This window comes from Sylvia atricapilla, chromosome 2 (genome assembly GCF_009819655.1).
Source record: "Sylvia atricapilla isolate bSylAtr1 chromosome 2, bSylAtr1.pri, whole genome shotgun sequence".
NCBI classification, from domain to species: Eukaryota; Metazoa; Chordata; class Aves; order Passeriformes; family Sylviidae; genus Sylvia; species Sylvia atricapilla.
The window spans coordinates 9,818,829-9,832,830 of NC_089141.1; the positions used below are offsets into that span (position 1 = coordinate 9,818,829).

The window sequence follows — 14,002 nt, forward strand, 5'->3', positions numbered from 1 at the left end:
GGATAAAGGCTCAGCATAAGCCAAACTCAAATTATTCTGTGAAAACAAGTATTTTGATAAAATATACAACATGTAGACATTTATGCTATTGACTTTTTTGATAATCTTTATTTCACCTCCTTTTTCTCCCCTATTATCAGCAGTATTATTAAGATGTGGAAGAGCCATGGGCAGCTCCGTCAGGATTTATCATCCCAGATACAAAATCCTCCAGGACTCACATCAAACCTGCAGCATTCCATGAGTCAGGCTTCAGAGAATCTGTGGTCAAATAGATAAAACATAATCATTCACGGAAGAGTACAAGCAAATAGTGGAAAAACAACTGCATGCTAAGGGAGGTTGATACATCTGCCTGCAGGCCTGGTACCTAAAATGCTTCTCAGTCCTGCTTGCAGAAGTCTGGGCATGATTTTTTGAGCAACTTGGGCTAGTGGAAGGTGTCCTTGCCCATGGCAGGGGGGTGGAATTTGATGAGCTTTAAGGTCCATTTCAGCCCAAACCATTCCATGATTCCATGAAGGGCTGCACACGCAGATCCCATCCCCTTGCAGCCCTAATAGAGAGACGCAATATATTTTCACAGCATCAGCTGATGCACCAGGTCTCACTTATCATTTCAAGTTTCCCAGGGAGAAAGAGTTAAGACTAATTAGCAGCACTAAATAAACTAATAGCTGGAGGGGAAAGCAGAATTCGAGTCGCGTTTTAGGTTTAGGGGTGGTTAAAGCATCTTTAAAGGCGAGGGGTCATTTTCTGGGAGCTGGAGCAAAGCAGCTCATCAATAATGAAAGAGCCGGCGATGGAGCAGCGGCAGCAATGCTGGAGCACTTGGGAAAATGCAATTAGGGGAATTGCCTGATGCTCTGCAAACTGCCCCGGTAATTTGCTGAAGGGAAACAGCCAAATGCACCTTAATATTTCAAAGATTTTGTTGCAGTAGAACTAATAAGCACAGGCCAGGAATTTCAGTGCTGGGGGTTAAAACCCCAAAAGTACTTCTGATCAAGGATTTTTAACTCACAGCCAGTGAAACATGACAGGGCTGGGAGCATCACTTCTGCCTCATGGGCTCTCTGCATCTGCAATGCTCAAGAGTTCAGCTTGATTTTCCTTTGGTTAAAACCAACCCCCTGCAAAGGCTCATGTCCAGCTGCTCTGCTCCCAGTGTGCTGCCTTTGGGATGCACCAGGATCTGGGAGCATCAAGGGATTCTCCAGCTGCTGTCAGGGAAGTGATGGTACCTCAGGCACTTTAGCTCGAGTCCAGCTGTTTTTGGGCAGCCTGGAAAGTGCTGGAGGGAAGGGGATGAATGCTTTGTGCTGCGGAGCACCCCTGGAGTGCCACCTGCCGTGTCCTGCACCCCAATACCGGTGTGTGGATCCTGCACTGGACTCGTGCCTTGGAGGGCACTGTACTCCTCTGGACACGTCCCTAAACCCCTGAGCACCCCAACAGCATCCTGACCATTCCCTGTGCACCCCCCTGCACTGCCCCATGCACACCCTGCACCCTCTGTGTGCAAACCCCTTCACCTCTGTGCACCCCCCTGTGCAAACCCCAAACCCTTTGTGTACCCCGTTGTGCACGCTCTACACACCCCAGCACCCTCACTGTGCACCCCACACATACCCGCATTGTGCACATTCCCGCACATCCCGTAAGCCCCGTTACATCCCTAGACTGCAAATCCTATCGTACACACCGTACAACCACCTGCACCCTACTGTGCACACTCACACACAGCCCATGCACACATCCCATTGTGCACACCCATACACACCCCATTGTGCACAGCCATATGCACCGCGTTGTGCACACCCATGCACGCCTCTGTGCATCCCCGTTGTGCACACCCCATACACACCCCGTTGTGCACACCCCATACACACCCCGTTGTGCACACCCCATACACACCCCGTTGTGTACACCCCATACACACCCCGTTGTGCACACCCCATACACACCCCGTTGTACACACCCCGTTGTGCACACCCCACTGTGCACACCCCGTTGTGCAGACCCCGTTGTGCAGACCCCGTTGTGCACACCCCATACACACCCCGTTGTGCACAGCCCATTGTGCATACCCCGTTGTGCAGACCCCGTTGTGCACACCCCATACACATCCCGTTGTACACACCCCGTTGTGCACACCCCATTGTGCATACCCCGTTGTACACACCCCGTTGTGCACACCCATACACACCCCGTTGTGCACACCCCGTTGTGCAGACCCCGTTGTGCACACCCCATACACACCCCGTTGTGCACACCCCATACACACCCCGTTGTGCACACCCCGTTGTGCATACTCCGTTGTGCACACCCCATTGTACACACCCCGTTGTGCACACCCCACGCCCCCCCATGGTGTCTCCATTGTGTCCCCTCACGCCGCCGCCGCCCCCGTGGCGCCCCCCCGCGGCCGCCGCGCGCCCCCGCGCCCCGCGCGCGCCGTTCCCGCCCCGCCCCTGCCCATGGCGGCCGCCGGGGGCGGTGCAGGCCCCGGGGCGGCCGCTGGGGGGCGCGCGCGGCCGCCGCGCGCCTGTGGCGGCGTTGGTTGGGTTTTTTTTTTGTTGTGTGTTTTTTTTTTTCTTCTTCTTTCTCCTTCCTCCTTTTATTTTTACCGCCGCATGTCTTTTCCCGAAGTCTCTCCCCGCTCTCCCTCCGCCGCCTCCTTTCGCTCGCCGGCTCCCCAGCGCCGGGGCGCTGCTCCGCTGGCCGTAGGGAAGAAGCGGCCTCCCCCCGCCGTCCCTCCCCGCCTCCATCCCTCCCTTCCCCGCTCCTCCCGCCGACCGGGACTCGCCCCGAACCGGGCGGGGGACGCTCGCTGCCCGCTCCTCCTCCTCCTGCTGCTCCTCCTCCTGCAGCGGGGGCCGCATCCTGCTGCCGGGGGGAGGGAATTGATGTGGATACCCAGCGCAGCACCACCATGCAGCCGCCGCCGAGGAAGGTGAGACCCCCGCCCGGCGCAGGGGGCTGCGCACGGAGGGGCCAGGGGGCGGCCGGGGCTGGTTCTGAGGGGCTTGCGGCGTGGGGTGGGGTGGTTTTGGGGCACGGAGCGGTGTGGGGGTCCGAGGGGAGGGGGGCGCAGGGCGGGCTGTGCGGTGGGGGAGGCTGCGGGAAGGTTTGGAGATGGAGCGCGAGTGTTGGGAAGGGAGTGGGGGGTGCAGCGGCCGGCTGGGGGCCGGGGGGGCTTTGGCCAGGGTGGCCCTGCAAGGTGGGTCCTGGGGAAATGTCGGGGGGGTGCCGGGGACTGGGCACGGAGGGCCGGGGTGGCGGTGGGGTGGATGAGTTGGGAGCGAGCTCTGGAGGTAGGACAGGGCAGGGACAGGGACACGCTGGTGAGGATGGAGGTGCTCAGGGACCCCCATCTCCATCGGGGGCTCTCCAGGGGAGGTGGAGGGCTGCGGAGGGCTTGGCTGCATGGAGGAGGCATTGAGGTTTGGGGTGCTGCCGCGGGAATTTTGGGGGCCCGTGTGCTGTGTCGGTGCCAGCAGCGGCGGGTTGGTTGTCTTGGGGAAGAAGGTCACGTCTGGAGTTGATCCAGGGACGCAGACTATCCCGGCGTGTGCCAGCAGCACACAGGAGCACCCAGGAGCAGGGAGAGCCGGAATCGTGCAGCGTTTTCACACAGTTCCCACGTGCGATGGGAACAAGCTGCAGATGCACCGGGGAGGCTCTTCGGTGACCCTGCGGTCCGTGGGCATGTGGGCTGCCGCCCATCGGGGGGACTGGTGTGGGAGCGGAGGCAAGCAGGAATGGAAATTTGGGATAAAGGCTGTTCCCGGTGTGGCTTGTCTGGGTAGGCAGGTTGGTATCTGGGAGACGTGAGCTGTAGCGGGGGGCTTGAGCCGGTCGGTGATTTGTGGGCTGGTCATTTTGGGGGCTGCGGGGAGAGGATGGAGAGGCTGCTGCTGTGCAGGAGCCGGGGGAAGGAGTTCCGTGGGGCTGAGAGCTGTGCCCGTCTGTGATGCTGCCCGCTTTGGGGTGCTCTGGGCCGTGATGGTTTGCAGCCCCGTGGAGATTTTCCGTGTGGCACTGGGATTTCTCCGTGGGGAGCGGAGATTACCCGGTTCTCCCATCTGGCAAACCCCTGCAATAGTGACCAGGGACATAAACAGGTTTCCCTTGTCATGCCGAGAGCTCCCCAGTAGCCCTGGCAGGCAGCTGCAGTGAAGGTCTCTCCGTGCCTCATTCCTGCCTCCCAGCCTCTTATTTTATGGGTGGATTCTGCTTTTGTCAAACAAAACCAATTTAATTTCAATTATTTCCATTTTAGTCCATGTTTGGTGGTTTATTATTCACGTGTGTCATTCTTTGCCTGTATTATTTAATTTATTTCCATTGCCTGACTTGTGTCGTATGGGTTTATTTATTTTGAGTTGGGCTTTTTTTTTTTTATATACAGATAAAGCCCAAAATGCTGAAAGTTTATGTTAAAAATAGACAAATAGACGCTTTTTCTCCTTAAAGTCAGGGGCATATGTGTGGGTTTTTTTTTTTTTTTTTTTTTGGTGTCATGTGAAAAAATTGTCTTTATGTGATGATGTGATTAAAGGGTGCTCGTTGCTGGAGCATGGCTTTTAGGGTTAAAATAGAGAAGCTGATGAGATCCAGGATCTTTTTTTGCCTGGCTAGTGAAGAAGAGGGAGATGGGTGTCCTCTTCCTCTGTGAATTTCTCATCCCTCTGCAGTAACAGTTTGGCATTTTTGTCCTCATGAATGCATAATGTGTTCAGAGATACTGGTGATCATTTTTAAGGCTGATATGTGGGTTCCCTGTGATCACTAGAGGGCTTAAATGCCAAGAACTCTTCTTTTTATAAAAAAACAAGAACAAAGCAATTCTGAGATTCCCTTTCAAGACCAAATTGTTCCCAATACCTGTGCCATTGGTGCTCTCTGCCAGTCACTAAGTAGGTTCTCAAAATATTGGAATTTTAGCTGTACAGGGTCAAAGAAAAACTACACCAGTACTAGAAATGTATAGCCAACCTTCTAAAGCCTTTTCCAGTTTGTTTGTTTTCTTGTTGAAATGTGACTTGAACTACAGAAAATATAAATGGTCCATGGGTTTGTTTGGGTTTTTTGTAGGTGAAAGTCACACAAGAGCTGAAAAACATTCAAGTTGAGCAGATGACAAAACTTCAGGCCAAGCATCAGGCAGAATGTGACCTACTGGAAGATATCAGGTAAGGCTACAGAAAATGTTACCAAAATTCCTTTAAGGTCCAGTTTTTGGAAGAACATTTGAATTACAAAATTCAGGAACTGACGATGGAATTTCCTCTTTGGATTTCCTGCTTTTAGGCTGTTAAAGTTTTGACACAGCTGGAAATTATAACTGGAGCGAACACAATGCAAACCATTTTTTCTTCTCTTCAATGGGGGAGATGTTAAAAGAAACTCACAAACAGCGTCCAAAAAGCATCGGTCTTTTCAGCAATATTTATTTACATAATATTCTGAGACTTCCATTTACCAGTTGTAAAAGGCTGCTAAAATTACTGAAATATTTTAAAGCCACTGATGATTTATGTCTCACTAGAGATAGCTTTGAAAAGCACTTTCAAGCAGATTGCATTTTTTTTACCAGAAAGTTACAAGAAGATATTTGCATTTATAATTTAAAACTCTGCACGCGTTCAAAACAATAGAGAAAATCCACACGACAGCAGTTGTGGGGGTTTCATTATTCCTTTTACCTAATGTGATTTGCTTCTCCTGAAATTAAAGGTTTGCTTTTAACAAAATGTAGTGGGAGTGGGTACCTGGCATTATATGGAGGATTAATCATTCAGTTTCCTGTAAAATATTCCGCAGAAGTCCATTGCTGCCCTGCTCTTTTTGGCAGTGGATAGGTCCACGTGTTAATTATTTAAATGAGATTTCCTGCTTGATGTTTATGTATTAAATGCGAGTGTTTGGCTTTGACAGATGAAGTTCTGTTTGTGTCACTATCAGCGTCCTCCATAAATCAGAATGTCAAGGCTGGAGCCTTTTCTCCTCCTTGTTTTTTTGGGTGTTGAAATGCTTTTTTTTTTTTTTTTTTGCATGGGAAAGATCACAGCATTCATTTCCTCAGATTAAGATTATTCTGGGGAGTATGTAACTCGCAAATGCTGAGTAATAAGTAACAGACTGATCCAAGGAATTTTCTCCCCTTAGATGGAAACTTATTTTTAGAGCATCTAGGCTGGATACTGCTGCTCTAGCCCAGGTTTTGTTAGCAATTGCTGTTTTTCAGGAGCTTATGATCAGACTTCAGTCTGTATTCTGCTGAAAGATGTCATAAGCCTGTGGATACAAACCCAGGAAAACGTGAAAACGTCAGCTTAAAATATTTTCCTTTAATGTAATTTAATTTCTGCAGTTAATTAAATTTCTGAATTTTAATGCTGGGGATTAGGAAGCCGGGTTAATATGTTTAATTCACTCCCATGATCACTGAGTGTGTTCAGCACTCTGATTGTAGAATTGCTGCGTGGATTTACAGATTAAACATTCTTTCAGTGGGGGGTGATGAGATGGGGTATGACAGCTCCGTGGTGTCAGTGATTTGTTCAAATATCAGAAAAGAGAATCCAGAACCAGGGAATTTGGGGTTAAAAGCATTTGCTAAAGAAGCCCTAATTTTGGTGTGTGAGGCAGAGGCCTTTGAATTGGGAAGGGGGAAAGCTTTGGGAGCTCCATGGTATTGGTCAAGGTGTGATGCTCCTGTGAGAAGTTGGGTGTCAACCTTGCCCTAATATACCCTGTAATTCACGGCTGGATTCAGGATATGCAGCCACTGTGGTTCCAGAGCGTTCCGGAAAGCTGGAACCACACACAGGATCTTTTTGTCTCTGGAAGGAAGGTTTGTTTTTTATGGAGAGCACCCTGCTGTTATCCAAAAGTAAGGAATTTGAACAGAGTGTCATTTGTTTATCAAGACTCAGAAGAATTTGGGTCCTTTGGTAGTGTTTTTGAAGCTTTCAGGAGCACAACTTTGTACTCGGAATTCCAGAAACTGAAGTGCTGCAGTGGCAACAGGAAACACTGAATCAGGGCTTGCAAACCAGTGATTAAAAATGCATGTTTGAAAAAGTTGCTTTATTGTGAATAATTGCTTCATTTGTTGGCACACAAACGCAAGCATTCAAATCACATTTTTTTGTATCGCTTCAGTTGGGTTTTATGTGCAACTAAAGAGAAGTGATAAGAGGAAAAGATCAGAAAGTTCTCCAGCAGAATACATCTATTGTCTGGAGTATTAGCAGATGATTTTTGGCAGTCTACCAGCCCATAAAGCATGTTTGCAGTTCTAGCAGCTTTGATATCTTTACACAAAACTGGGGATTCTTGGTCAGGGTTGAGGTGTATGTGTGTAACTACGCTTTTTTATGGCTTTTGACACTATGTAAAACTCTAGTATTTATTTAAAAAATACCGAATATCCATTTCAGTCTTAACAAATTGTGTTGTGTTCTTCTGTGGAAGCTCAGTAGTACTAAAGCTGAAGTCTCTTTTTGTGACTTGACAAGACTCCAATAAAAAATGTGTTTGAAATGTGTTAGCAAATAGGTTTAAAAATACATTTCTGTGCTTATAATCTCTGTTTGGCTCTTCGTGTTACATTTCTTCATGCTCAGTGACTGGGGAATTTGGGGAACAAGTGATTCAGGATGCTTTTAAGGTCTTTGGCTTACTTTTAGGCATGACATGTGTTTATCTTCTGTAGCTCACTAAAGCTATCTCATGCCTTCATGTGGGAGATCTGCATTGGCATTACCATAAAAAAGGTTGTCTTTCTGCCACTGGGATGGAGAAAAAGGTTCTTTGACACCTAGATGTAGGTTATTTTGTTGCTGTGATCCAGAAACCCTCCAACATTTACGGCAAGAAGTCCTTCCCTCTATCCACACTGGCTGTTTTTAGGCAGTGAGTTAATTATTTTTTTGCTGGTCTATGAACGGCTGAATTTGTCAGAGGTGTTACCTATATTCTTGTATTTATTTTTGATTTTAAGATTGCCTGATTTGACTGATGGTATGAAGGAAGTCACAGCCAGGGTCTGCAGATGTTCTTAGTTTGCTGGGACACAGGGATGCTTTCCTTTTGTGTGTGTACCAGTGCCTGCAGAATTGTAAAGAACTCTGTATGATTCACATTTTAATTCAATTTGGCATTCCTGTGAGGTATTTATGTGCTGGACTTTATAAACTCCTTAAATGATAATTGCTTGGCATTAAGCAAAGTTGGGTCTTGCTTTTTCAAAGGCTTGGGGTCTGCTTTTCCAAAACACTTGTTATGGCCTTTCAGGTTTTGCTGAGGTATCCTAAAATGTCCTTTTAAAAACTTCTTCACATTTGTGTTTGGCTAAGGAGAATGAAGTTGTGCTTATGTGTCTGTTTTAACTTTAGTCTGAACTAAAGATGTGGGGCCAGGTCCACTAATTCTGCTGCAGCACAGGGTGGGCAAGTTCTGAGAAAAGTTCTCACTTTTCTCCCAGGTTTTTTGATAAATCTAGTCCCTGGTCCAGTGTGGCATGAGAGGGAGGAGGAATGATAAGTACCTGAGGATGGAGAGGGAAAGCAAAGCTGCTCAACAGCAGCCCAGGTTCACACGGGTTTAAAGTCACTGTGTAACCCCAGCCTGATGCCCCTGTAGAAGGCACAGCTGCTGCTTTGTGAGTTACGGCCCTGGAAAAAAGTGGAAGTTATTTAAGTCTTAACTCATTTTGGCTGTCTGGATGTGTTGATCTATGTTGCTTCATCCTTTTAAGTTGTTTGAAATGAGATGTAAAGGTTTGCCTGATTTCTGGCTGAGATGGAGTAAGAATGCAGTCCTTTCATTTGTTGGCTCCTGAATTTAATTTTTTTTTTTTTCACATTTATAGTTTAAAAGGAATTGCCAAAAAGACAGGCTCACAATCTACTTGTGCCTCTGACAGGGATGTGAATCTATTTACAAATACTTCCTTCCGTTTCCTTCCCTCTTCTGTCCTTGTGGTTTCTGCCTCCTGACATTTTTATTTTGATAAAGCTGCATTTTTCTGTGTCATTCACCTTTCTCCTGCTGCTTCCTTCCCTTTGTGGGGTGTCCTTGTGGGTCCCTTCCCACTCAGAATATTCTGTGATTTTCTATCTTCCACTCTCCAAAGCTCTGCCTTCTGACGATTCCTTCTCTCTTCCAATTTGTCAACTTCTTCTTTTTTGTTTTTTTTTTTCCTCCCAGGTGCTTCATCTCCTCCCTTTATCCAGTTCTGACCTTGTGAATTTTAATTAATTCTCTGTTCCTGAGATTCTTTCTTTTTTAATGTTCACAGAGCCACTGAAGATGTGTTAAGCTGAATAGGGAGATCTTGTGACTCTTCCTTCCCAATCTGAGCCCTTCCCTGTTTTGGATGCTGTTGCTGGGCTGTCCCTCCTGCAGGTTGTGAAGGAATCAGTAATTCCAGGGCAGAATTTGTGTTTCTGTGCCCAGGATGAGGACAGAGAACTCCTTTGATGCCTCAGCCTGTCATAACAAGCCAGAGCCAGCAGCACAGATACTTAAAAAAAGAAAGTAAAAGTATGAATGAATTTACATCCGTAGCCAGCCAGTTCCTGCTCGTTTTAACATGTCATTTTCTGTGCTCAATTATGCTCCGTGGAAGCTTTTGCTGTTGGATATACTTTGTACTCCCTGGTGGAATTTGTGCTCCTGGAATCTGGCTGGCTGTGTTGGCAGGTTCCTGATAAGGTTTATGGCAGCTGGGGCTGAGTCTGGAGCAGAGACCAGCAGCAGTTGCACTTTTAAATACAGCAAATCTACAAGATCCCTTCAGAGATTCTGTGTTAAGGCAGAAAAGCCTTGTGGAGCTGTGGAAGGAGGAGCAGATGGAGAAAAAAGCTGAAAAGATAATCTGTATTTACATGTGCGTGTAGCCATATGTATTAGAATTCCATAAGAGATTCTGAATAATTTGGAGAAATCTCTGCTTTTCCTGCCCTCGGGCATGGTGGTGGTGAGGAGTTTACCTTTCTTCCTGTTCTTTCCAGTCTCCAGCTGCAGGGAATGCAATTTATTTGGATAGTCCTGAACCTGGACTCCAGAGCATGTTTGCCTCTGGCTAGTTGGTGTCTGATAAAGCCCCTTTTTAAAAAAATCATCTATCCACAAGAAGGTCCATCTATTTTTCCGTTTCTCTTGCTGAGAAATGTGTCCTTCCTTTTTCCTTCAAGGTCATCCCCTGCATTCAGCAGATGCAATTCTTGCTTCTGGTGTTTGGGGCTTTATATCAGTAGGAGCAGAGTGATTTGCTGTGCTTACAGGTTCTGAAAGCTGCAACCTGCCAAAGTGAAAAGCAGCAGAAGAATCAGAAAAATTCCCAAAAACACTGTGCAATTTTTTTTTTTCCCCTGGGTTTGACTCACAGTTGAGGCTTTCTTTCGTGTGACTGGAATATTTATTTCTTTAAAACTTTCAATTTTCTGATGAGCTGATGACATTTCTTTCCTTCTGGGTTGATCTTTCTCACCACTAGTGATGATCATGACTTTATTTTATACTTTCATTTTTTTTTTTCCCCAGGCTCTGTTAATTAGTTGAGAACACACAATTCTTCGCTATAAAACTAAAGAAGCAGAAATTTCAGAATTTTTGAGAAAAGTTGGTGCAGTTACTTCTGAATAATATTTCATATAAAGATGCCACAGAATCTGTGGTCTGGGCACGTTACCTATAATTAGGCAGGGCTTTAATGAGATGCTCACATTCTTGAAGGAATTAAAATCTGGTGATGTTTTGACTGGAACTGTTTGAGGGAGCCTTGGAATGTGCTTTAAAAAAAGCTGCTGCCTACTGGGTGTGGAAATCCAAGTTCTGAGCAAAAAAAAGAAGAGTTTTAGTATAAACATGGCCACAGTGTAATGATTCAGGCCTGTCTTGGCACAGTGGAATTGAGAAATGGACCACATTCCTTTAGTATTTCTGAGTACTTTTCAACTGATGAAAGTTAAATAATCGAAAGATTATTTTTGAAAATAAAAGATTATTTTTATTTTTGAAAAAAATCAAAAGATTTTTTTTAATTTGCTTTTTTGTAGCAGAACTAATAGTCTAACACCCAACAAACCATTTCTCACATCAGGATGAAAATTCTTTTTTGTTCCCCATTTTTTTTCTCTGAGGTTTGCATTTGAATGAGCTCTTTTTTCTGAAAGCAATTCCAACACACGCTCTGGAAGTCTGAGTTTTAAGGACTTTAAGGAGAACCTGGGCTTGTTCTGTTAAGCTATGGTGTGAGTTTGTCTTCCAAGACATAATAAGAGCATTTGAGTTCTGAGTACAACTCTTGCCAAAAATTGCATTTTCACTTTTGACTTGTGCCCTGTTTTTAAGAACTAAGTCTTTAGTTTGCAGAAAAGTCGTGTGGGTTTGGTTTTTTTTTTTTTTTTTCCTGAATTTTATCCGAGCATGGCTTTTCCTGGACCTAACTCTTGTTTTTCACCACGGTGTTACTTGGCAGAGCTCTGGGAAACCAGCAGCTGCCATGAAGTCCTGTGAAGTTGCCTTTGGTACAGATTTTTATGGGGACAATTGCAATGTACATTATTAAAATATACGGCACAAGGTAGTTCCAAAGGAACAAAAATCTCTTCCTTTGATCCACTTGTTGAAACTCAAGGTGCTTCTTGGGTTTTCTTTCTTCTTCATCACATCACTTCTGTGCTGAAGGCTTTCCCTCAAGGCTTTTCATCCCAGCTGTTACTGCAAACCCCTGTGTGTAAGAGGAACTGAAGGCGTTGGGGACATCCCACAGACCTCCCTGTGTTGGAAAGAGGAAGAGCATTCTTCCCATTTCAGGCACAGTCAGTGTGGCCTGGCCTGATTTGCTATTGGTGGTGTGTTGTCACAGAGTCATGGAATATCCTGATGGAATGGGCTCATCAGGGTCATCCAGTCCAACTCCTGGCCCTGCACAAAACGCCCCGCTCTTTGCCTGAGGGCGTTGTCCAAAGGCTTCTTGAAGTCAGACTTGGTGCTATCACCATTCCCTGGGGAGCCTGATCACCCTGTGGGGGAAAGAGCCTTGTCCCAGTATCCAGCCTCAACCTTTTGTTCTGTTTAGTTTGGTGCCAAATGGTTTATTTTGCAAGTTTTGCTGCCTTGGCCAGTATCCCATCAGGACACCTCAGAAATCTGTGCCTTTTCGATGCTAGCATCCTGAAAAACTATGAGAATGGGGTTACCAAATCCTACAGCATGTCAATATTCCATGTAGGGGAGGCAGAGGTAAAAAGAGAGGTTGTGGGTTTGTATTATTGGTTTGTACCGTAGTTATCTTGGCTGCAGAGAACTTGGTGTCCTGACTTTTCTTGTCATTCCCAGCTGGTTCTTGAGCTCAGCCTCTCCTGCTCCCAGTGAACTTTTGACCCAACTGATATCTTATCTTCCACGTGGTGAATTTGGTTTTCTGATGAATATGCATCTGATTTTTAATTATTGTTTTTTTTGCTTAGTAAAATCAATGACCTTGTTTAATCATCCTGATTGCTTTCTGCATATGAAAGCGCACAAAAAAAGGTATTCTGCATTTATACTTCTAAAAACTGGCAGTTGAAAAAGGTTAAAACCTTAATAGAACCTGAGTTGCTCTGGTCAAATGTTTGCAGTACAAACTGGTTTTTAATGCCTCAATGTGGTGCTTTTCTGACTGGTTTTTATAGTAGGTTTTAAAATTTTAATAACATTTTTCCAAAATTCATGGTAGGAATATATCAAGTTGGGGGCTTGTTATTGACTTTAAGTTTGTATGTGTTGAATTGTGTTTATTTATGGAGTAAATACAATATTTCCAGTTAAAACTTGAGGAAAGATAGGGAAAGTATTGAAATAATGGTTGTAAGTCATGTGTTGTGTTTATTTAGGAAGCAAATGGAATATTTCCAAGTGAAACCTGAAGAAATAGAGTAGCTAAAAAAAAAATCTATTGAAATCTGGCTTTTTTTTTCCCCCCTGTGTGCTACTGTAAGGACGGAGATTCCATTCTCAGACTTTTAAAATTATTCATAACCTTCGGAGCTGTTCTTCTAAAGAGCCTTTGGAGTTATTTTAAGCGTTCCTTTCTCTGTGCCACTGTGAGAACAGTTTGGGCCGATCCCCAGTGGCTCTGAGGAGGTTGTTCACACACTCCTCTGTCCTCCTGCTCCGGCTCCACCAAACATCCTTTTAATGAGACAGACAAAACGCGCTGGTGTCTAATTTTATGAACAGAGCTCAGCCATGCAGAAGACTTTCGAAGATTTATGGTGGTAAAGCCACTAAGTATAGTGATTTCTAGCCAGATGCAAGCCAATGTTAGTGGGGAAAATGTTGGCACTTATGGCCGTGTTTAAATACACACAATCCTGAGCACAAATAAGATTTTTTGAGGGGGCTCTGCTATGTTCTGTTTGCATTTTTGAAGGAGAAAAAAAAAAAAGGGAGGAGGCAAAAAACTGAGCAAGCCACAATTTTTCTTGAGAGTATGATTCTCTGAGATGAGCTCAGATCAGAAGTGCTTTTAAGAATCTTTGAATGTAAGAATGAATCTTAGATTTGTAGAATGATTTTGAGTCTGAGGGGGATGTTCAAACTCACCCAATGCCACTCCTTGCCATGGGCAGGGACACTTTCCACTATCCCAGGCTGCTCCAAGCCCCATCCAGCCTGGCCTTGGGCACTGCCAGGGATCCAGGGACAGCCCCAGCTTCTCTGGGCACCCTGTGCCAGGGCCTGCCCACCCTCGCAGGGAGCAATTCCTTCCCAGTATCTCATTTAATCCTACCCTCTGGATGGCCCTGTCCTTCCGTTGTGTCAACTGCGCTGCTCAGCTTGGCATCCTCTGCAAACTGGAAATTTGAGAAATCACTTAACTGTATAAAAGGTGAAATTACTGTGCTTTTATTTCAGGGTTTGACAGCGACAGAGATGAGGGGCTGAAGTTCTTGAAAAATGAAGTAAAATTGACCCCTATTTTTCAGTCTTTCAG

At 45.6% G+C, this 14,002-nt stretch overlaps 1 protein-coding gene across 1 annotated transcript in view; it reads left to right on the forward strand.

Annotated features, from left to right (window-relative positions):
• Positions 1 to 2,810: 2,810 nt before the first annotated feature.
• Positions 2,811 to 14,002, forward strand: part of FCHSD2 (FCH and double SH3 domains 2) — a 122,734-nt gene continuing 111,542 nt past the window's right edge. The window contains exons 1-2 of the mRNA XM_066340799.1: positions 2,811 to 2,956; positions 5,101 to 5,198. Of these exons, the coding sequence (XP_066196896.1) occupies positions 2,936 to 2,956; positions 5,101 to 5,198 (119 nt within the window). The 5' untranslated portion in view covers positions 2,811 to 2,935. The remainder of the gene's footprint in view (positions 2,957 to 5,100; positions 5,199 to 14,002) is intronic.